Source organism: Plecotus auritus (genome assembly GCF_963455305.1).
Source record: "Plecotus auritus genome assembly, chromosome: 9".
In the NCBI taxonomy this organism is placed as follows: Eukaryota; Metazoa; Chordata; class Mammalia; order Chiroptera; family Vespertilionidae; genus Plecotus; species Plecotus auritus.
In genome coordinates, this window is record NC_137783.1 from 117,620,680 (window position 1) to 117,642,528 (window position 21,849).

A 21,849-nucleotide genomic window follows, 5' to 3' on the forward strand; every position below is an offset into this window, starting at 1 on the left:
ACAATGAAAACCCATATACCTAGTAAGAAGTAGGTAATAGAATATTGCCATTACCTTTGCAGATCTCTATGTTCACTGCTCTTCCTTCCTCTCCCCTAGAGATAATTTTCTTGAATAATTTGTTTATTATTCCCTTGATTCTCCGCCCCCCCCCCCCCCCCCGCCCACCGCCTAGCTTTGTTAAGGCATAATTGACAAATAAAATTGTGGTATATAATGTGATGATTTAATATTCATATACATCAGTTTTACCATATATATTGTAGTCTTAAATTAAATATCCCCAAATAATGTTACATGTTTTTAACTTTATACCAATGGAACCATGTTGTAATTGAATTGCCTTTTAATTTTTGCACAAAATTATCTTAATATTCACAAACATTGTTCCTTATAGGTATACTTCATCCATTTTCATAGTTAAATAATATTCTAATATAACAAGATACCATAATTTATTTATTTATTCTACTGCTGGTTGGGATATGAGTTGTATCCAAAAATAAACGATTTTGTGCATGTGTCTTGGTGTATGTGGGGAAGAGCTCCTCTAAGAGTGGAATCACTGATCACAGAATATATTCATACTCAACTTCATAGGAAAATGACAAACTATCTTGTTTCTTGTTATATTATATCTTATTACATTTTCTAAAGTGATTATAACACTTTACACTCTAACCAACAGAGTTTACATGTTCCATTTGTTGCATAACTTCGTTAATACTTGATATTATCAGATTTTTAAATTATTACAAAATAGTTTATAAAAGGTTATCTCTTTGTGGTTTTAATTTACATTTTTCCAATTATTGACCTAGATTACCTTTTCTTTTTTTAAGATAGATAATCTTTTTATACACATCATCCAAATAGGTTTCCTTTTCTCTGAAATACTTCTTTAGGTTTCACCCATTTAGAATGTGAATTGTCTTTGTACTATTGATTTGTGAATATTTTTAATGATCTCGGCACTAATCTGTTGACACATGCTGTGCAAACATCTCTCACTCTGTGATTTGCATTTTCACTCTCTTTCTGGTATTTAAAAATATACTTTTATTGATTTCAGAGAGGAAGGAGAGGGAGATAGAAACATCAACGATGAAAAAGAATCATTGGTTGGCTGCCTCCTGCACACCCCACACTAGGTAGGTATCAAGCCCACAACACAGGCATGTGCCCTGACCAAGAAAAGAAGTATAACCTCCTGGTTCATAGGTTGATGTTCAAACACTAAGCCACACCAACTGGACTCTTTATGGTACTTTTTAATGGACAAAAATTCTTAATTTTAATACAGTCACATTTATTAATCTTTTAAGATCAATACTATTGTGACTTGTTTGAGAAATATCTCCCCACCCCAAAGTCATAAAGAGATCTCCTTTATTCTGTTTGAAAATTGCATAGGTTGGCTTTCATATTTAAGTCTTTAATAGACATAGAACTGACTTTAGTGTATAGTGTGAGGTATCTGTAAAATTTTTATGTACGTGGTATATTATGTATACATGGTTACTTAATAGTTCTGGCATTATTTACTGAATTTTTCATTTTGCCACTAATCTGAAATGTCAACTTTGTCATTAATCATGTTTGCATATATATGTACATCTGTTTATGAACTCTATATTCTGTTCTATTGGTCAATTCATTTATGATTGTTCAGTACCACACACACTGTCTTAATTACTATAATCTTAAACTAATTAAAAAATTAAAAAGTTTTATTAAGATATACTTGACAAATAAAATGGTAAGATATTTAAGGTGTTGATCATGGTGATTTGCTACATGTTTACATCATGAAAGGATTCCCACAACTGAGTTAACACATCTACCACCTCACATATTTATTTTTTGGAGGGTGCAAATATTTAAGTTCTCTTCTCTTAGAAAATTTCAATTATATAATTCAGTGTTATCAACTACAGTCAGCATCCTATATAATAAAAGGGTAATATGCAAATAAAAAATGGTAGAACAACTGAACAACCAATCAAAGTGTAATATGCTAATGATATGCTAAGGCTGCTCAACTGCTCATATGATGTGCACTGACCACCAGGGAGCAGACACTCTGACTGGTAGATTAGCTTGCTGCTGGGGTCCGGCGGATCTTGGGACTGAGTGAGATGGGCCAGACGTGCCCTAGAGCCCTTCCACGGTCCCTCCCCGGCCCGATCGTGCACCAGTGGGGTCCCTCAGCCTTGCCTGCACCCTCTCGCAATCCAGGACCCTTTGGGGGATGTCAGAAAGCTGGTTTCAGCCCAATTCCGCAGGCCACTCCCCTTGGGAGGGTGCCAGATGCAGGGCTCATGGCTGGCGAGCGCTGCTGCAGTGCGAGCCTCTCCAGATCAGGACTGATTGGGTGTGAGCCTGCAGCAGGCACAGTGGGGCCAGGATGAGCGGGAGTGGCAGGTAGGAGCTGCAGGCGGTGTTGGACTGCGGGTTTCAGCCTGATCCCCACAGGCCACCCAGAGGGACCCCACCCATGCATGAATTCGTGCACTGGGCCTCTAGTATTTTATATTAGATTCTCAGGCCTTACTCATCTTATAGCTAAAAGTTTGCATCTGTTTCTAAAAGTTTGACATTTTGCCAAACTTAGTTGTTCTATTAGGCGTGTACTGGTAATTCTTAGGGTTTTGCTCTTTGGTTGGGATTTTTCTTTTTTTAATATATTTTTATTGATTTCAGAGAGGAAGGGAGGAGAGACAGACAGAAACATCAATGATGAAAGAGAATCATTGATCGGCTGCCTCCTGCATGCCCCACACTGGGTATGGACCTCGCAACCTGGGGATGTGCCCTGACTGGGAATCAAACCATGACCTCCAGCTTCATAGGTCGACGCTCAACCACTGAGCCACGCTGGATGAGCTTCAATTGGGATTTTTATGGGAACTGCAGTGACTCTTCTTTTGAGAAAAACTTATTGTTATAATTTTATAATATTGAATCTTACAGTCTATGAACATGATGTATTTTTCCATTTATTTAGGCCTTCTTTCATTCATTAATTAATATACTTAATTTTATTATTAATTATGCCCTGCAATTATCTCTTTCCAGAATTTAACGTGCATTTTTGTTTAGGTTCTCTTGAGTCCCATAGCTAGTCTTTAAAATCTTAATATTTAATTACACTTTTTCTGCTTGTGGAAAAAGTTTGAGAGGGTTTTGCATCACTTGCAAAGAATATGATGCCAATGTCACAGACTATCTAACAAGCAAGTCAGGATGGGGAAATCAGATTATTTACTCCTGCTAATTATGTCTTCATGATTTTGTGGGAAGTTATCTCAGTAAATTCATACACATCTTTTGAAGCCAACTAGAAATATATTTTTGTGCTTCACATACACGAAGTGCTTAGTAAATACTTAACTGAGTAATTCATTTATCATCTGGATTATCGACTATTCATTGCCCTCTGCTTTAATAGTATAATTGAAAACTGTCTAAAAAGGGCTGGGATGAATATACACATTAAGTAAAATATAACCAAATATTTTCAAGATAGCTGTTTGGTTTTAGAAAGCTTTCTTCTAAAACCAATAAGATAACCTAGTATTTTTTTTCAAGAGAAAACAAAGAATAAAAGACTCTCAATATATGCCAAGTAATAAATGAGTGTTTCTGTCAGAAATGGGATGGATATTGGCTCTTCATCCTATAAGTTGTGGAAGGCTTAAGACCTTTCTCTATCAGCAATTACTGAATTTCCAGAAAAAAGAAAAGTATTCACAAATAAGAAAAATAATCTGAAAAGACTAACAGTTACCTGCAGAGTACAGTTCATCATCCTTATTATGTAGTCAAACTGCTGATGGTCTAGTATTGCCCGGTTTTGCTGGACGTGTAAACCCAGCTCGTCAGTGAGACACCGTCTTGCTGCCTTTCCTTTAAGGGCTCTCAATGCCGCAGGAAGGGTCTGAGGACAAGAGAGGCAGATGTGAACAACAGGCACCACTGGGAAAATTAATTCGTAATTTCACTGAAAGTTCAAGTGCATCCTGTAAGACATTTAACAATTATCAGTAAAATTAAATTCCTGGAAAAGAGTAGCTTTGCTACTGAGAACAATTATAATAGAGGGATTTGTAGTTATTTTTATATGTAAGCAAGCATGAAAAATAAGCAGAATTAATTTATGTATAATCTAAAAAAACATTAACAACACTTAAGACAACTCATCAAAACTCTAGTCACCGGAGAAACCAAGATGGCGGCATAGGTAAGCACCTAAACTGCTGCCTCGCACAACAATTTCAAAACTACAACTAAAAGACAGAACGGACACCACCCAGAACCACAGGAAAGCTGGCTGAGTGAAAATTCTACAACTAGAAGGAAAGAGAAAAGCTCACAGAGAATTGGAGGTAGGGCCAAGGGTCTTTGTGCACGCAGAGAGGAAGGGCGGCTGAGAGCCTGGCTGACTTTCTCTGGCGGAAGGGGGAAGGAAGCCCCCGACCACACTGAACCCCAGTTCTGACTGCACTGAACCCCAGTCCCAGGCGAGCCCCTGGGGACCCACACCCTTACGGGGGGAATCTGGACTCTCGGGCGGAGACTCGGGAGCCGGGGAAGGCAGAGGTCTCAAGGCGCGCGCGTGCCAGTGCACACAAAGGCTGCGGAGGTTGCCACAGGCTTTCCCTAGTGGAAGGGAGTCAGCAGCTCCTGACTGCACTGAGCCCCAGTTCTGACTGCACTGAATCCCAGTTCCAGGCGAGCCCCTAGGGACCCACGCTCTTGTGGGGGGAATCTGTACTCTCAGGCGGAGACTCGGGAGCCGGGGAAGGCAGAGGTCTGCAGGCGCACACGCGCGCAAGGGCAAGGCTGACTGGAAGCCAAGACTGTGTGCTCTGCCCTGAGACTCCACCCCATCCAAGCTGAGCACAGAGGCTATTGCAATTTGGCAAGTCTAGTCCTATAAGGCTGTCTCCAGCACCGAACTTCTCCCAGCATAGACACAGCTGATCCTTACAGCCAACTGGCCTGGAGGTCAATTCCTCCCAGTGATACCAACAACAATCAAGACTTAATTACAACAAGGCTGTACACACAGTCCACAAAGGGGTGCACCAAGAGTGTCCACCTCAGGTTAACTGGGGAAGCAGACCCACTGGGCCATATTGGAAACCTAGCACAAATATCTACCCTACCAACTCAGGGAATCAGTGAAAATGTGGGGTCAAAGAATCAGATCACAAACGAAAGAAATGGAGGAAAACAAATGACTGGATATAGAATTCAAAACCACGGTTATAAGACTTTTTAAGAATATCCTAGAAAAGGCCGATAAATATAATGAGACCCTCGAAGATATGAAAAAGGACCAACTAGAAATTAAACATACACTGACTGAAATAAAAAATATTACACAGAGACCCAAAAACAGACTAGAGGAACACAAGAATCAAGTCAAAGAATTGAAATACAAAGAAGCAAAAAACATTCAACCGAAAAAGCAAAAAGCAAAAAAAAAAAAAAAAATCCAAAAAGTTGAAGATAGTGTAAGAAGACTCTGGGACAACTTCAAGCGTACCAACATCAGAATTATGGGGGTGCAGGAAGAAGAGAGAGAGCAAGATACTGAAAACCTATTGGAAGAAATAATGACTGAAAACTTCCCCCACCTGGTGAAAGAAATAGACTTACAAGTCCAGGAAGCGCACAGAACCCCAAACAAAAGGAACCCAAAGAGGACCACACCAAGACACATCATAATTAAAATGCCAAGAGCAAAAGACAAAGAGAGAATATTAGAAGCAGCAAGAGAAAAACAGTTAATTACCTACAAGGGAGCACCCATACGATTGTCAGCTGATTTCTCAACAGAAACTATGCAGGCCAGACGGGAGTGGCAAGAAATTTTCAATGTGATGAATAGCAAGAACCTACAACCAAGATTACTCTACCCAGCAAAGCTACCATTCAGAATTGAAGGGCAGATAAAGAGCTTCACAGATAAGAAAAAGCTGAAGGAGTTCATCACCACCAAACCAGTATTATATGAAATGCTGAAAGGTATTCTTAAAGAAGAGGAAGAAGAAAAAAGTAAAGATAAAAATTATGAACAACAAATACATATCTATCAACAAGTGAACCTAAAAATCAAGTGAATTAAAAACCTGAGGAACAGAATAATCTGGTGAATATAATAGAATCAGGGGCATAGAAAGGGAGTGGACTGATAATTCTCAGGGGGAAAGGGGTATAGGGGGTTCAGGAAGAGACTGGACAAAAATCATACACCTATGGATGAGGACAGTGGTGGGGGAGGTAAGGGCAGAAGGTGGGGTGGGAACCGGGTGGAGGGGTGCTATGGGGGGAAAAAGGAGAAACAATTGTAATAATCTGAATAAAGATTTATTTAAAAAAACAATAAAATAATAAAAAAAAACACAAAAAACTCTAGTCACCAAATAACTGTTGCTTCAGATCACAAGTCAAAGCCACAGACACTTAGATACCTTCTTTCATTAACTGTCCACATCTCCATAGCAAGAATAGAAAATTAAAATGACAAGAAATATAGGTGATTTGCTACTTTTATTTTATTTTATTTTTTTTCAAATTTTTATTAAGGTATTATATGTGTACATATCTTACCATTGCTACTTTTAAACGGGACAGCTATTTAATCATTAGTTTTAATTTATGACTGGAAAATTCTACAATCTCTTCTCATTTCAATATCATAATTAAAAAAAAAAGAAAAAGGACTCAGAGCAACACATAGATATCTTTAGGTTTATTCATTAAAAATCATTCAATTCACTACTCATTAGAATGCCTCTTCCAGTTCACCATGTAAAGCCTAGTAAATATGCTTTACATAAAACAAGAATAGCTTTCCTTAACTTTGAAAACCTAAAAACCCGAACAAAGGAGCAAATAAGAAGGGAAGAAGCCCGAAAGTAGGAGAGTATGGCATTTTTAGAGGCAGGTATAAGAAACAGGAGGAGACAGCTGGAAGCAAGAGAACGAAAGAAAATCTGTGACACTTCAACCATAGAAAAAAGGGGAAACTGAGCAACCTCAAAACAGAAAGAGGCCTGGGGTCATTTGTTGTAAGTGTCAAAACCTTACATGCTTTACTAGCCCTTTGTAACAGATGTTCAGAACTATGACGAATCACTAAGAAAAGTTTACATTATGTTTAGCGGGTTTTATTAAAGAAGGCATGAAAATCTGCTTTAACAATGCATGTTTAAGTTGAATACCAATTATCCAACCAGATTCTTTGCCAGAAATATAATTATATTTAAAATGTTAATCATGTATGGCGTTAGATGGATAATAAACTTATCAGGGTGATCACTTTGTAAGTTACAGAAATGTCTAATCACTATGTTTTACACCTGAAACTAATATAATATTGTATGTGAACTGTAACTGAAAAATTAAAATGTTAAGTTCCTAGGTAATATGCTAAAATAGGATTTAGTGAACAATGTTAAAAGTTTGAGGGAAACAATGACTATCAATATTTGTCTGGTAGCCACGGAATTAGGCTTGGCTAAGAATTTACATCCTAGACACTATTCATCAAAACACTTGATAAAGAAAAAGGATGAAATTAGAGAGGTCAGTTAGCAAGTTAAACATGTAAATCTGAAAGGGAAATGATGAATTCTTATGTCGCAAAGATAGCATTTTATTACCTTTTCAGTCTCCAATGTTTTATTTTCAAATATGAATGAGATGCAGTTTCTAACAACTTCCAATCTCTGTGCACTGTTGAAAACTGTTTTCACCTTATCCATTATGGAAACTAGTAAAGGAATAAAAAGAAAACAAGTAAATTAAACTCCTCTGGCAATTATAAAAGCAAGGGGAATAGTACTGGTTTGAGTTTATATGGCTGTAACTGTTTTCATGATTGACACTTAGAATTAATTGTTTCCCTTGTTATGTGGCATTGAAGGTATTCCATTTCATTATTTTTATTATATTTTCACGTTTTAAAGTGTCAGGCTAGCTAGTCAATGGCTTATTAAGGATAATTTCACAGGACAGATTCCAATGATACACTTAACTCATGCAAATCAATTAATATTTCATAGTAAAAATCACATTAAGCTAAAGTAAACATCTATTTTAACTTTTATTGTAAACAAACTGATACGTGTTTGGGATACAAGATCATGACAAAAGTAGCTACTGTAAGAGAATTACTAATGAAAAAAAGAAGTTGATATTTCTATGATTACCAAAGAAAAATCACATGCCCCCCCAAATTAGATTCTCAGAATGGGAAAGAATATTTGCAAATCATGTATCTGATAAAGGATTTGTATACAGAATATACAGAGAACACTTAACTCAATAATAAAAAGACAAATAGACCAATTTAAAAATGGGCCAAGGATCTGAACAGACATTTCTCCAGAGAAGGTATAATAATGGCCAATAAGCAAAGGAAAAGATGCTCTGCATCATTAGCGAATGTGGAGAAACTGGAACACCCATACACTGCTGGTGGGAATGTTAAATGGGACAGCTGCTTTGGAAAACAATCTGGCAGTTCTTCAAAATGTTGAACATAGACTTATACGAAGCAATTCCACACCGAGGTATATACCTAAGAGAACTGAAGAGATATGTCCACACAAAAACTTGCACATGAGTGCTCACAGCAGCATTACTAATAGTAACAAAAGGAGAAACAACCCAAATATCCATTAACTGATGAATAACAAAATGTGACATACAGATGGTCCTCAACTTAGGACAATGGTTCAAGTTATGGATTTCAACTTGATGATGGTGCAAAAGCAGTGAGCATTCAGTAGAAACTGTACTTCAAATTCTGAATTTTTATCCTTTCCAAGCTTGCTATGTGTGGTTGGATACTCTCTCCTAATGCTGGGTAGCGGCAGTGAGCCATAGTGATCATGAGGGTAAACAACCAATACTCTACAGTGTACTCTGTTGTCAGTGGTTTTTGGATGCTGTGTTCTGAGCATGTTTAAGGTAGGCTAGGTTAATATGATGGTCAACAGGTTAGGGCTGTGGTCGGCAAACTGTGGCTTGCGAGCCACATGCAGCTCTTTGGCCCCTTGAGTGTGGCTCTTCCACAAAATATCAGAGCCTGGGCGAGTCTATTTTGAAGAAGTGGCGTTAGAAGAAGTTTAAGTTTAAAAAATTTGGCTCTCAAAAGAAATTTCAGTCGTCGTACTGTTGATATTTGGCTCTGTTGACTAATGAGTTTGCCGACTACTGGGTTAAGGATATTAAATGCATTTTTAAAAAAGATTTTTTATTGATTTTTAGAGAGAGAGGGGGGCAAGAAGAAGGAGAGAGGGAGAGAGGGAGAGAGGTAGAGAGAGAAAGAGAAAGGCAGGGAGAGAGGGAGGGAGGGAGGAGGAGGAAGAGGAGGAGAGAGAGAGAGAGAGAGAGAGAGAGAGAGAGAGAGAGAGATATCAATGTGAGAGTGAAACATCAATAGGCTGCCTCCTACACATCTCCTCCCAGGGATCAAGTCCACAACCAGGCATGTGCAGTGACTAGGAACTGAAGTGGCAACCTTTCAGTGTATGGAATAACAACCAACCAACTGAGCCACACCGACCAGGGCTTAAAGGCATTTTTAGCTTATGATATTTTTAACTTGTGATGGATTTATCAGGAAGTAATCCCATCTGTAAGTCCAGGAGCATCTGTATATCCATACAATGGAATACTATTCAGCCATAAAAACAATGAAGCACTGATACATGTGATGTGGATAAACTGAAAATCCTAGCTAATAAAAGAGTAATATGCAAATTGACTATCACTCCAACACACAAGATGGCCACCCCCATGTGATCAAAGATGGCTGTCCCCATGTGGACCCAAGATGGCCACCACAAGATGGCCGGCAGGGGAGGGCAGTTGTGGGTGATCAGGCCAGCAGGGGAGGACAGTTGTGGGGGACCCAGGCTTGCAGGAAAAGGCAGTTGGGGGGGGGGACCAGGCCTGCATGGGAGGGCAGATGGGGGGGATCAGGCCTGCAGGGGAGGGCAGTTGGGAGTGATCAGACCTGTAGGGGAGGGCAGTTGGGGGGGGACAGTTGGGGGGGACCCAGGCTTGCAGGGGAGGACAGTTGAGGGGGACCAGGCTGGCAGGGGAGGGCAGTTGGGAGGGACCAGGCCTACAGGGGAGGGCAGTTGGGGGGGACCAGGCCTGCAGGAAGGGCAGTTGGGGGGGACCAGACTGGCAGGGGAGGGCAGTTGGGGGGGACCAGGCCTGCATGGGAGGGAAGTTGGGGGGGATCAGGCCTGCAGGAGATGGCAGCTGGGGGGGACTAGGCCTCCAGGGGAGGGCAGTAGGGGATGACCAGGCCTCCAGGGGAGGGCAGTTGGGAGGACCAGGCCTGCAGGGGAGGGCAGTTGGGGGAGACCAGGCTGGCAAGGAAGGGGAGTTAGGGGCAACCAGGCCTGCAGGGGAGAGAAGTTGGGGGGGACCAGGCCTGCAGGGGAGGCAGTTGGAGGAGACCAGGCCAGCAGGGGAGGGCAGTTAGGGGCAACCAGGTTGGCAAGGCAGGGCAGTTGTGGGTGACCAGGCCAGCAGGAGAGGGCAGTTGGGGGCAACCAGGCAGGCAGGGGAGGGCAGTTAGAGGTGACCAGACTGGCAGGGGAGGGCAGTTAGGGGCAATCAGTCCGACAGGGGAGCAGTTAGGTGTCGATCAGGCTGGCAGGGGAGTGGTTAGGGGATGATCAGGCAGGCAGGAAGAAGCAGTTAGGGGCAATCAGGCAGGCATGCAGGTGAGCGGTTGGGAGCCAGCATTCCTGAATTGTGAGAGGGATGTCCGACTGCCCGTTTTGGCCCGATCCCTCGAGGGGTCCCAGATTGGAGAGTGTGCAGGCTGGGCTGAGGGACACACACACACACACACACACCCATGCATGAATTTCGTGCACCGGGCCTCTAGTATTATGATAAATGAAAAAAGCCAGTCACAAAAAAAGATCATATATTATATAACTCCATTTATATAAAATTTCCAGAATAGGCAAATCTATAAAGACAGGAAGTAGATTACTGCCTAAAGCTAGGGAAGGAGTGATTTTTAGGGGGAAAATTATACCCTACTAATGGGCATGGGTATATCTATTTCAGATAATGAAAATGTTCTGAAATTAGAGAAAATGGTTGTGTGACTTTGTGAATATACTAAAAGCCACTAAACTGTACACTTTATTTATTTATTTATTTTTTAAAATATATTTTATTGATTTTTTACAGAGAGGAAGGGAGAGGGATAGAGAGTTAGAAACATTGATGAGAGAGAAACATTGATCAGCTGCCTCCTGCACACCCCCTACTGGGGATGTACCCGCAACCAAGGTACATGCCCTTGACGGGAACCGAACCTGGGACCCTTCAGTCCGCAGGCTGATGCTCTATCCACTGAGCCAAACCGGTTAGGGCTAAACTGTACACTTTAAATAGGTGAATTTTATGTATGTGAATTATATCTCGATACAGCTGTTTTCAAAAAGGATTCTATAGTAGTGGCAGTTAGATGAATGGTTACCCTTTGTGAGAGGCAGTGAATAGGACAGTACTTCTGGGTGTTGGTAATACTCTGATTCTGGTTACTTGAGTTTTTGGGTCTTCTGTCTCGATAAGAAGTTTACTTTTAAACACAAGGACAAATACATACCAACAGGTGGGCCTGCTGGCACAACACACTTCTTGTCCACTCGTGAAGCAGGAGGTGCATTCTGGTTCTTAGCAAGATTCTCCTGTATCAATTCCTGTACCCGGGTTTCATTAATCTTTGGGAAAGGAAGAATATGAACTCGCAAGTGGGATCCTTCTGTGGGGCGTGGAACTTTCTGAAATGCCATATGAGGGTTTGGGTTCTCCTGCAATATCAAACACAGGTAGGATTATTCAGAAGTTAAGATAACGGCAGATTGTCAGGAAGGGAGTGGGAGCTGAGAGGGAACAAGCTGCAGTCAGATGAATGAGTACCTGTACACTCAGATACATGCCATGAAACAGAGCCCCAGAGTCTTACTTCAGCAGCATCAGAAAGAGCTGACCCTCCTTCCCCTTCCATGAACACGTTTTCACTTGATTTCTAGGTCTTCTTGCTACGTCTTTATTTTTTATCTCCCTAATCTCTTAACTATGTGAATATCCCAGGGCTCAGACCTTGGGCTTCTCTTCTATTTATACTTACTTCCTTGGTGATAATTTCCAGCTTCATATATTTAAACCATAAAAACACCAAGAACTCACACATTTTTATCTCCACCTGAGCTTTCTCTTGAACTCCATGCCCATATATTCAATATAAGTATTTCCATCTGGATTTAAATATCATCTTATATGTCCAAAATGGAGCATTTAATCTCCACCTTTCCAAATCTGTTTTCTGCAGTCTTCACCTCTTCCGTACATGGCATGTTTATTTTTCCAATTACTCAGGTGAAAAGCTGAGTCACCTTTAATGCCTTTCTCTAACACTCAATTATCCATTCCTCTGCAAACCTCTGGACGCTGCCTTTAAAGCGTGTTTAAATCTGACCATTTTTCAACACGTTGGGTCAAGCCAACATCTCTCCTCTACTACAGAACACGTCTCCTCACTGGTCTCCCTGCTCCCACCATTGGTCCCTGGCTCCTCCATTCTTAACACCACAGACAGAATGAACCAAAGTTAAATCACCACCAACCACTCTGTTCATTCAAACAGCTCTTTATCTCACTCAGAGTAAAACCCAAAGTTTTCACAATAATTTACAAGGCCCCACAAGATATGACTTTTCTATGAGACCGTGTCCTACTGCTGTCTCTTCCTTCATTCTGCCTGACATTCAGGCCTTCTTGCTCCTGACCCAAGGCCTTTGCATTTAACTCTCACCTCTTTGGAATGCCTGCTCCCCCACCGATTTACTGAACCCTCTCTCCCTTTCTGCATTTCTTTCTTCAAATGCCACCTTTCTTGGCCACCCTATATAACTTTATCTCCCCAACACAAACCCTATCCCCTTATTATATTTTCCTCCTTAGCACCTATCAACCTTCTCACATACTCTAAATCTTATTTAACTTGACTGTCTATCCTTCTCTCAGTAACATGAAGCTCCACAAGGGCAGACTTTTCAGTCAATTAAAAAAAAATGTTTTTATCCTCTCCATCTAGAAATTGCCTGGCATGTAGTAGGCACCCTATGCTACTTCCTACTGTATCCTAACAAATGGGATACAATGTTGAACACATATTAGGATTGTCATAAGTAAATTAAATGTGTCATGGATTTTTATCCAGTCACCTAGTTAAGTAGGATTATATTTCAAATACTACAGGCAGAGTGAAATCCACCTTCTTTATCAAATTCTCTAGGGAAGGCTGCTCTTCAACCATTTTGAGACGAATTCTAGTATTTATTATCCTTTGTAACCAGAAAATTCTTCCTCTCCCAAAAGAACCTATGTTATTCATGTTGTAGATTAAGCTCATCACTACTCTATGCATTTTCTGGACAGTTAAAATGGCAACTGTCATCGTGTATTAGAGTTGCTCCCCACAATTCTTTTTGGTTATTTGGCCCAGACCCAGAAAAAAGAAAGGTTGGGCCACAGCAGATGATGTAGGAAGCACATCTCAGCAATACAATGGAAATAATACTCCTTTAAAGTGTACAAAGCCTCGGTTCTTGTTTTTGCTCTGCTCACTATGTAATACTGGATAAGTAACTCTGCCTCAGGTACACACTCATGCTTCTCTTAAAAGGTTCCTAAGAAGCTGAAATTAGATAGAAAACTTGTTCTGGCCAGAGCAGCCCTCATACACACTTTGTATTCCTCTCTTATGTCATTAGCAAGGACAGGGAAGAATAAATACGTAAGTTCCTACGCCAAGACTTCATGATCACCACTTTCCAAGCTATATGGTGACATATTCCTGTTCTAAAATTATTCCTGGATTAACCCAACATCACTGGACTATAGTTTATAAAATGACCCTTTTCAAATAGCATATTTGTTTTTCTCTGTTTTTTAGGCTCAAGTCTAAGGTATGTTTTCAAAAGTTATACATATAAATATTCTAAAATCCTTTGGGAAGATATTTTTTTCAGGATGGGAAGGTAATTCACATGGATTTTAAGTTTTAAATCAGAATCATTTAAAATATAGTCTTCACTATTTTTGTTACTATTGACACTTCTTTTTTTATAATAAAAATTAAGACTTTAAATATATTTCCATGATGTAAGTAATATTCATTATAACAAAGTTCAAAACATGAAAAATTATAGTAGAAAAGAAATCTTCTTAGTGATGTCAGATTTTCTAGCTATATTTTATCTTTTTCTCTCTTACTATATGTGCTTCTACCTTGATCCAAAAATGACTTAAGGTGGGTTAAAAAAAGGAGGATACACATATTGCTCAAAATTCTATAATGTGCTAAGTTCATACTAAACTTTATAAAGCAGAACTAAGATCCAAAAATAGTCAAGGCTATTCTGAAGAAGAGTAAGTGGGGAAATAAAACTTTCTGGATATCAAAACTCATATAAATCTTTAATAATATAGTATGTCGATTGGTATTAGTGAAGGCCTTAAAAAACTAATGGAATAGAGAGCCCATAAATAGGACTATGTGTGAAAACATGATAGAGATAGGAGGCACTATAATTCAGAGGGAAAGGCTGGACAATTCAATGAGAGAGGGAGTTTAAGAAGTACTTTTAATTCATGGTCTCTGATGTTGGACCACCTGTGTCAAATCCCAGTTTAGCACTGTGACAGGGTGCAGTTTATTTTAGTTTCCTCATCTGTAACAAAGATAATAATATGGTACCTACTTCATAAGGTTTTTGTGAGGATAGAATGAGTTGTCAAAGAACAGCTTTTAGAACGAACATGTGCATACGCGATACACACACACACACACACACACACACACACACTTCCCCAGAATAATTCTGAAAGCTGTTTTCCAAAAGTCTAGGACACATTCATTTGAATAAATATTTAGTTACTGTATATTCTTTGGCATGCCACCAGACCTCTAAAATCTTTTCCCCAGGATTCACATATCACCAGCTACTTGTATTCTAACAGCAATAAAAATAGTACTAAAAAACAGTTTAAATAAAAATCACTAATTAAAGATATTGCTTTTAGTCATTAATAGTGTGTTTTTTCTCATAAGCAATTTGAAATATCATAAAACAAATCCATACACAATTCAGAATAACAAGCATGTTTTAAAGCAAAGTTCAGAGATGAGGCTATCCTGTAATTGAGTAGTCTACATAAAAATTCAGGCAATGGGTTAAAGTTACTGAATTATAATATATTTAATTGTGCTTAGAAGATTCAAAAAAGGCTCATGCCCCCAAATCTAGCATGGTTGGTTCTCTGGCTGCTGTTTGTGTGCATTGCTGCCCCCTAATGGTCAGTGTGGTAAATATAAAGGACCACATTCACCACCTTATACCCGGCTTTGTCACATTATGACTTTTGAGAAAACAGCAGAAATGATGGGAAGTTTAAGGGTCATTGAACGCTACATATTCTTAGAAACATCTGCTCTTACTCAAAACTCCAAATGCATGTGGGCAATTCCCTTGAAGATTACTGAGCTCATTAAAAACTGCAGCTCAATTTTGTGTTGAAACAAGGAAATTCATTATTTTCCAATAGAACAAAAAAGCAGCCAAATTGTCAGGTTTAATTGCAGGAAAATGCAAATGCAAAATAATAATCAAGGAGTTACACAACTGAGCATTTATGGTAAACATGGTAACAATTTTGTCCAAAGCATCCAAGATGAACTGCCCAAGAAAGCTGGCAAAATGCACTATCGCTTAAGAGGGAATTTTGAAGTTGGATAATGATTTTCAAGAAATGTCTCCATAATCCTGCTGTAAGGGCACACTATAGTAATGGGAGGTATGATTTTCTCAGACTTGAAAAAATGACATACATACTATCTGGTATGGAAACATGGATTTTTTCCTTTCTTGTCAAGCTAAATGAGAATATGCCTAGGGCCTAAAGAAAACGAGGCTGAGAACAACTTCAAATAAAAGCACAGCAAAGCAAAACAAAACAAAAAACCCCAACCCCTACTGGAAATTCAAAGTAGGCAACCACTGCATTGGGGGGAAAAAATTTCCTCCTACACATTGGTCTCAGCAGTGAATGACAAATCAATGTGACCTTGTTAGAGGTTACCAAGTTTTCCATATTAATTTAGACATTTAGTAATTATTTAATATGCACCAGTTGTACCTAGAGCTATGTAGGATAGCAAGTTACACAAATCCTTTTAAATACCACTGAAACCAATACTATCACTGCACTAAGTTAAACACTGACAAAATGTAACTAAACATTTTAGAGTTGCCTGGCTGTGAACACAGTATTGATTGAATGAAACATTCTCAATTTCTCATCTTCATAAGCCTTTCAATGATCATCTAATTGAATTAATGTCTCATCTTTAATACAAATAAATTTGGTGTATGACTTGAATATCTAATGTCCTGGTTGCCTAATAGAAGGTTTTCAACCTTGGCACTATTGACATTTTGGGCTGAATAATTTTTTGGAGGGGGAGTGTCTTGTATATTGTAAGATGTTTAGAAGCATCCCTAACCTCTACCTATCAGAGCCAGTAGTACACCCTCTCCAGTTATGCCAACAAAAAATGTCTCTAGATACTGCCAAATTTCTGAGGGGAAGGGATTGTCCCTGTTGAGAAGCACTGTTCTAATTCATGATTATAGCTGGAAGCTTCATATTCTAATCCAAGTACTATTTTTGTTGTTGTTATTAATCCTCATTTGAGGATGTTTTTTCCACTGATTCTCAAAGACAGGAAGGAAAGGGGGAGGGGAAGAGACAGAGAAAGGAGAGAGAGAGAAGGAAAGAAACTTCGATGTGAGAGACACACTGACTGGTTGCCTTCCACAGGCACCCTGACGGGGCTGGGGATTGAACCTGCAACCCAGGTATGTGCCCCTGACTGGAATCAAACCCAAGACCCTCCAGTTCGAGGACTGACACTTTAACCACCACTTCAGCCAGGACTAGGACAAGTATTATTTTTATAAGTACTCAGGAAGCATATAGTGACTAGCTAAGAGACCTATATTCTCACTCACCTATTGACATGCAAATTAAAACCATAATAAAATACCACCACACAACTATTGGAATGGCTAAAAACAAAAACGAAGGATACAAAGTGCTGCTGAAGATATGGAGCAAATGGAACTCTCATATATTGCTGGAGGAAATGCAAAATGATACAGACACCAGCCAAGTGTCTTAGTTCTTCTTTCTTTTTTTTAAAAAAAATTTTTTTTAATTGATTTCAGAGAGGAAGGGAAAGGGAGAGAGAGATAGAAACATCAATGATGAGAATCATTGATCAACTGCCTCCTGTATGCCTCACACTGGGGATCTAGCCTGCAACCCAGACTGGGAATTGAACCATGACCTCCTGGTTCATAGGTTGATGCTCAACCACTGAGCCACACTGGTTGGGGTCCTAGTTTTTACAGAGTTAACGTTCTGTTACCAGTATCTTACTCCTGAATATTTACCCAAGAGAAGTGAAAAATTATGTACATACAAAAACCTATGCAAATGTTTACGGTGGTTTTATTCATAATTTCCAAAACTGTCCTTCAGTTAGTCAACATATAAATAAAACTTTGGTACACCCATGCAATGGCATGCTACTCAACAATAAAAAGGAATTAACAACAGATTTAAGTAGTGACATGGGTGAATCTAAAATGCATTATGCTAAGTGAAAGAAATCAAACTCAAAAAACTAAGTAACGATAGACAGACAACATATTAGTTGTTAAGAGTTTGGGGTGGTGGGAGAACATGTCTATAAGGGCACATTAGGAAAAATTTTGGAGTAAAATACTGGTAAATATTCTATGTTCTCACTGTGGTTGTGGTGATTGTATACTTCACTCATTTGTCATAGAACAGTACATTTAAAAAGGGCAAATTTTACTATATGAGAATTTATCATTGTAAAGCTGACTTAAAAAGGCACAAACAAACCAGACAGGATGGAGAAAAGAGTTTGATTTTTTAAAAAATATATATTTTATTGATTTTTTACAGAGAGGAAGAGAGAGGGATAGAGAGTTAGAAACATCGATGAGAGAGAAACATCGATCAGCTGCCTTCTGCACACCCCCTACTGGGGATGTGCCCGCAACCAAGGTACATGCCCTTGACCGGAATCGAACCCGGGACCCTTCAGTCCGCAGGCCGACGCTCTATCCACTGAGCCAAACCAGTTTTGGCAAGAGTTTGATTTTTATGCTTTGGGTTGGGGGCCTCATTTCCTCATAATAATCTAAACAAGTTGTTTATGTTTTGATTCTTTAAGACTAAGATGATCACAATGTTTTACTTCATTCCCATAGCAACAACAAAAAAATCCCTTTATTCACAATTAGCAGAGTACAAATATCATCCATGTAGACTAAATTTGCCTACTAGCGAAATTAACTTTCTGCAGAAATGTAAAGGATGTAGATCTTACATGATTTACAATGGCTATTCCTGTAGTTGGGATTTGTTCTCCTGTTAGGATTTAAAAACCTATTTGTTTTCATGTTGGGCAATGAAATACCAGTAAGGGACAAATAAAAATCTCATATTATTTTATAAGGAAGTCCAAGTGCTCTCATTTACCCCTTTACTTTTAAGAAAACTGGCAGACAATCTAGCTAATATTTATGTACTTCTGCAGATGCAAAACAAGTTAAAAAAAACTGCACTATATAAAACAGTAAAACACACGTCCAACTAATTACTTGGTGCCGTGAAATGGAGGTTTTACAAAATTCTTGTCCTGGCCTATCTTAAAATTCTCATTTTGTGTACAGTTAGTGGTCCTTTATGAGTGTATGTCAAGAATCATAGGGATAGAGCGGTAAATAGCTAAATGTGCTGTCATTCAGACACTGAAGATTCTGAAAGCCAAGGTGGGTGGACCCAGTATTATCAATTGGGCAAGGAAAGAAAAGCTGTAAAAATATATAGCCAATAATCTTCATGTTATAAACCTTATTAATGCTTACCCAATTTGTCTGTAATGGAGTTACTCCTTTTCTTCTCCTTCATTCCACTTTCCCATTCCCCTCCTCCACCAAATACATTTTTTAATTATTTAGGGAGCTCCAGAAAGTCAAAATAGCAGCTAAACCCAGTTACAATTCACCCTCTTCATATTTGCTCACATTCCTACAATTCATTCCTACTCACTAGGAAGCAATATAAAGGAATGGCAAGAAGAAACTGACAAATTAAGGTCCATTTTTTGAGGTATTTCAAAGGGAAGTAAAGGAGAGGCGCTAGATACACATACCAGACCTCAGTGCAATAAAGTATATACAATCATCGGAATGAAACCACCAGGTCCCAATTATAACCCAATAATAAGAAAACAGCCAAATTATATGGTTGGCTCTTGCTTACCAGAGGAAATTCTAGAAATTTGATTTAAGAAAACTGACTAGTCAAAAATAGAACCATGTGGATGATTTTCCTTGCATTAAGACCATCCTTCCTCCATACCCTCAACTTCCTGCATGACCATCGTGCTCTCCTTTCTAACTTTGTCAAGTATTTACTTCAGGAATGTTGGGACCATCAAGGACTTTAAATTCTCAAAACTAGAAAGGGTTATAGAAAGTCTGATGACAATCCATTGGGATAGTCTCAAATTCTTACTCATCATGTATCCTCCTCTCAAGGATATTAGAGGAATCATGTACCTAGAAAATGCTGGCAATAGTAGGTGCCGAACAAACACATACTGAATGAATGGAATTAATTAAATGAAATGAAATAGAATTGGATTGTGGAAGGAAAGAAGTCCAATAAGGGCTCAAGAAATGTAGAGTTCATTTGAAGGACGATTCTATCTCCTACTAGTCACACAGTCCCTCATGATGACCTCTTCAGCAGTGTTAAAGGACAGGGGTTGTTCATGCTTTGCATTCACTTTTAAGAATATATAATTAGTAGATATTTATTTTACTGCAGTTTTCTTTTTTGTGTTAGCTTAGTGTTAGCTATGTATCACAAAATTTGAGGTCTAAAATGGCAAAAAAAATTTTATTTCATTTCTTCACTAAAGTGGCTTGGCATACTCCCTAACATGCATTGTGTACTCAGTCTTGTAACAGGACAAACGCGTGTCAGAACCCCAGCTCTGGTCACTTACTGGCTATAAAATTTTGCAGTTCTGGAATAGGTTTGCAAAGATCTAAGAAACAAACATTCAGTATTAAAGGAATCAGTCCCAGAGTATCAAACACTGACTCCCACTTAATGTTTTTTTACTTTTCGAAATATATCAATAAATCATTCCAAGTGGGCAAGGAAAAAAGCTTTCAAATATTCAGTTTCCTCACCTATCAACATCAATATCACTATCTCTCTCACAGGGTACAGAGTAACTTCCAAGATCATAGTACGTTAAAGTGCTTTATAAAGAACCAATTATAAAATCAGCTATTGGAAATACCACATTTTTTCCAGTTGAAGATGAGCCAGCCTAATGGAGTGAACGAACATCAACTTAGGAATTGGATAGATAAAAACTCCTGAATTTAAAATCTGGATTCAATTACTTAATAGCCATTTACAATCCTGAGCCAATTATCCCCAGTAAAATGGAGGTAATGACACCTATATCTTACATAACTATATGAGGATTAGAGATGATATACTATGTAAAGTGCTTAATCCCATTCCTGGCACTTTGCTTTAAGCACTCAATATTTATTATTACAGTAAGTCAAGAGAACTATCCCATATGTTCATGCTATACATTAATTGTACACAGCCATCATAAATGGCAAAGACCAGCACAGAACACAAGTTTTCCTTCTGACAGATTTTTTCCCAAGTTCCAGCATACTAATCAAGAAATAGATTTATTACAGTATTGAACAGTTATATGTGGAGTTTAGGGTATCCACCCAAAGGATACATTTTAAAGTAACTTCAAAAATAAAATTCATAAATAATCGAATAAAGAAACACAATTTGGTTCTCAGATTTTGAAGGGATGTGACTAACAATGACCCAACATCCAAAAAGGTGCACCTATGCAAATAATTAAGTTAAACAATACCAGGATATGGGTCCCACATCCTTCTTAACTATTCTCCTGAAAAATATTTCCACCCTAGCTAGTTTGGCTCAGTGGATAGAGTGTCGGCCTGCAGACTGAATGGTCCCGAGTTGGGGGCTCAATCCCCAGTGTGGGGCATGCAGGAGGCAGCTGATCAACGATTCTCTCTCATCATTGATGTTTCTATCTCTCTCCCTCTCCCTTTCTCTCTGGAAAAAAAAAAGATGGAAAAATATTTCCCTCAACTTTCCCCTTACTTTCCCTTTTTTTAGTAAAAGGATTCGACTCTGTAAAAGCTTTAAAGCAGAGGAAGGAGTTGTAATCATTAGCCATTTTTCCACATGCACAAAACCACCCTGTCATTTTAGGTTATCTTCTTTCTTGGTATCCAAATTATTACTTCACACGTTACCAGTGTGAAATATCAATCTTTTACACTATTGCATTTCTGTTATATGGAGAATATTTTCACCCTTGAGTTTTTGTAGTTGGTCACTGGACAATCTGCTATCTTTTAGCTTTTCATGCCCTGTCTGTTCAAAACAATTCAACTCAAATCATTTTCCTGATCCAGTGGACCCTCACTATTTTAAGCTAAAGCAGAGTACATGGGGCAGCTGTGTCTGAGGTAGTTCTGGTCTCCAATGGGTATAATATTTATGTCTTAAAATGCCCAATATACTCGTAAGAAGATAGAA

General features: G+C 38.8%; 1 protein-coding gene across 8 annotated transcripts in view; it reads right to left on the minus strand.

Moving 5' to 3' along the window:
- SBF2 (SET binding factor 2) overlaps positions 1–21,849 on the minus strand; it is a 399,474-nt gene that overhangs the window by 146,945 nt on the left and 230,680 nt on the right. For 7 of the 8 annotated variants that reach the window (XR_013958992.1, XM_080640377.1, XM_080640374.1 and 4 more), the window contains 3 exons: positions 11,666–11,870; positions 7,677–7,786; positions 3,791–3,940 (listed from right to left, as the gene is read on the minus strand). Coding sequence is in view for 7 of the 8 variants with exons in the window: in XM_080640377.1 (XP_080496503.1) it covers positions 3,791–3,940; positions 7,677–7,786; positions 11,666–11,870 (465 nt within the window). In the remaining variant the exon portion in view is untranslated. The remainder of the gene's footprint in view (positions 1–3,790; positions 3,941–7,676; positions 7,787–11,665; positions 11,871–21,849) is intronic. The other variant, XM_080640375.1, reaches the window with a different exon arrangement.